The following is a 3182-nucleotide window of genomic DNA, read 5'->3' as shown; positions in this document are numbered from 1 at the left end:
TCAGAAATAAATTTTTTGGAAAACTTATTATTTAGGAGTACTATGCTTAGGTTTAGGTAATGTTGTTCTGAGTTAGCATCTTGGACTACTCAATCATGATTAAAATATTCTTTTTGTGTAATTGATTAAACAATGACAGTTGTTAGTTTGATATGATTGAGACATTTTTAAAATTTAAAGTTATAGTATATGAATATATGTAAAGTCGAAATCAAATAAAGTATGGTTACCGAATTATCATGCCGTAAAATACCAAAACTGAATTTAAGAATACCAAACCATATCGAACTAATCTGGTATGATAATGATATTGTTCTTTTATATACCGAAAATCGAAGTTACCGTACCAAAATTTAAAATACCGTACCATTCCATATCATGCCCACCCCTACTCTAATCCCTCCATTTCATGTTATTTGGTCCTTAATAATTTTGCACATATTTCAAAAAAAAAAGATTAATTAGAGGTGTGTTTTACTAAACTAATCTCATTAATGATATCTTTAAAATTCTAAATTTGACAATTAATACTGTAAACGTATCTGATAAGTTGTTGTCATGTGACTTCTATGAGTTCAGGCCGTGAAAACAGGCTCTCGTAGAAATGTAAGATAAGGTTTCATACAATATAATTTTATGGTCTACCCGTTTTCCAAATTGCACATATAAAAAGAGATCTATTGCATAAGACAAGTAAATAAAAGGAAGGGAGTACTCCACTCATCCCATTTTAATTGGTCAGTTTACTAAAAAATAAATATTTTATATTAATTAATTACTTATTAAATCAAGATAGATTAATTATTTTTTCTATTTTACCCCTACAATTAGTAGGACATATTAAATGTGAAGAATTATAATTTTATTATTTATTTTTATTTTTATGTCTAATAGATATCATTAATATTAATATGGATAAAGAATAAAATAGTAAAAATTTATTATTTAATTTATAACTTTTTAACTATCATGTAAAATGAAATATGTCTAACTAATAGAGTATGCGAATTCATTTTGACCCCCACCCCACACTCACCCCCACCCCACTCCTAAACACTTCACCTTATTATGGTGGGGACCTTACTCTAACTCTACTCAAAGGTAGTGAGGGAAGGGAGGGCCACATTTTAGATCCATTTTTCTTACACCAATTGTAGGACCATTTGTGGCTACTTCCACCATCATATGGTCCACTTTGAAAAAGTCACACTTTTCTTACTCTTACACGTGTCATCATCTCACTCCCCCTCCCCTTATATACCTCCCTTAACTCCAACCGTGTGATTCATACATATCTTGCACCTCCCTTTCTTCCTCCACCTTCTTCATTTTTTCTCATCTTTGATTCCCATAGTTTTATCAACTTTTTTCGCTGTAAGTTTTTTGTTTTCTGCAAAATGTCGAATTATCACGACCCTGATGACGATTGTGGAAATTCCGAGCTCAGTAACTGCACTGCCGTCGAGCAAAAGGACCGGAAAATGGATAATAACGAAATTTACAATGGAAAACAAGTTGTATTATCATCTTTAAAAGAGGAGCCATTTGATACTCATCAATTAGCTCCGGCAATGCCTATCACGGTGTCTGCCACCGCACCACGGCGGCCATCCACTAAGGACCGCCACACAAAGGTGGAAGGCCGTGGTCGGAGGATCCGGATACCCGCTACATGTGCGGCTCGGATCTTTCAGTTGACCCGAGAACTAGGTCATAAGTCTGATGGAGAAACTGTTAGGTGGTTACTTGAACATGCTGAAGAAGCCATTATTGAAGCTACTGGAACTGGAACTGTCCCTGCCATAGCCGTGTCGGTTAACGGCGCGCTGAAAATTCCTACGACTGCACCAGTGAAAAATGACAATGAAGAGATTGACGAGAATGACACGCACAAACGGAGAAGGAAATCAACGAACTCGGAGTTCGTTAATGCAGCAAATGTTTCACAATTTGCTCCGGCGACAACAGCAGATACTGCCATCAATGGTCCTCCACACGGGCACGGACTAGTGCCCGTGTGGGCCATGAGCAATGGGGGTATAATGGTACCATCCAATGCCATTTGGATGGTACCAGCTATTAGTCATACCAACAATAATAACAGTAATAATAACAGCATCTTGCAGTATCCTCAATTATGGGCTATCACTCCTTCAGTGACACCTGTTTTTAATTTGGCTACGAGGCCAATATTGCCATTCGTGGCTGTATCAGCCACGAATATTAATGGTTCGCCACCAGTAATGATGGCAGGACCGTTAACAACTACGGGGCCTAAAGTTGGGTCGAACAAGTCTAGCATGGCCCCAGCTAGTTTAAGCTCTAGTAGTAGTATAGATAGAAATAACAACAATAATAATGATGTTAAACCTCATATGCTAAGGGATTTTTCACTTGAGATTTATGATAGAAAAGAGTTGCAGTTTAAGAATCGAAGTGAAAGTCATCAACAAGAAGCTCAAGTTACATCTTCAAAGCCATGAAGATAGAAAAGACGGGTTGAGTGGGCGATCAATAAGGCCTAGGCCTATGACTTAAAGTGGTGACGTTCATTGCACTTGGAAAGGGTGTCGACATGACCGGTGACTTTCACTGCACTTGGAAGGTGTCGATTCAAGTGGTCGATCCTATGTACAAATTAGGGGACATTATATTAGCAATTCAGTTTTTTGTTTCTTGTATTTTCGTTAGACTAATGTTAGAAGTGGAATGATATGCAACTCTTGTTTAGAAAATTTCGAATAAAGCATAGTACAACTGTTAATGAAAACATTATCCTTCAGCTTTGTCATAATTTATCTGTTTATTGTACAGCTGGCAGTTTGTATTTTATCTATTTTGATTGCCACATCTATGAAGCCCCCAAATGTCTAATTCGTTGAAGTGGAAATCAAATGCCTCTCAAGTTAATTGTACCTACTTAGTGCTTGAGACTGCCTTACATGTCACATAGTTGTCATTTTTGCACTTATAGGCATCACCTGGTCTTTTATCTCACACTTAATTTGTCATTCTTTTCGAAATCTACTTAATTACTCCATATACTAATTAAAGAAGTTCTCACACACTTCACATCATTCCTCTTGCAATATTAACTTTTAGAATATAAATTCATCTAATGTGTTACTAATATCTTTACATTATCACATTTATGATATAGGGCAAATGTACATTGTAATTTT

General features: G+C 36.0%; 1 protein-coding gene across 1 annotated transcript; it reads left to right on the top strand.

The window, feature by feature from the left end:
• The first annotated feature begins 1282 nt into the window (after positions 1-1282).
• Positions 1283-2794, top strand: LOC107866255 (transcription factor TCP19). Its single transcript, XM_016712397.2, has one exon. The coding sequence runs from the start codon at positions 1398-1400 to the stop codon at positions 2481-2483; it is 1086 nt and encodes a 361-aa protein (XP_016567883.2). The 5' UTR covers positions 1283-1397; the 3' UTR covers positions 2484-2794.
• Positions 2795-3182: the final 388 nt, after the last annotated feature.

Source organism: Capsicum annuum, chromosome 1, assembly GCF_002878395.1.
Source record: "Capsicum annuum cultivar UCD-10X-F1 chromosome 1, UCD10Xv1.1, whole genome shotgun sequence".
In the NCBI taxonomy this organism is placed as follows: Eukaryota; Viridiplantae; Streptophyta; class Magnoliopsida; order Solanales; family Solanaceae; genus Capsicum; species Capsicum annuum.
Note: the sequence above shows the minus strand (reverse complement) of the source record. Positions and strands in the feature narration are given on the sequence as shown.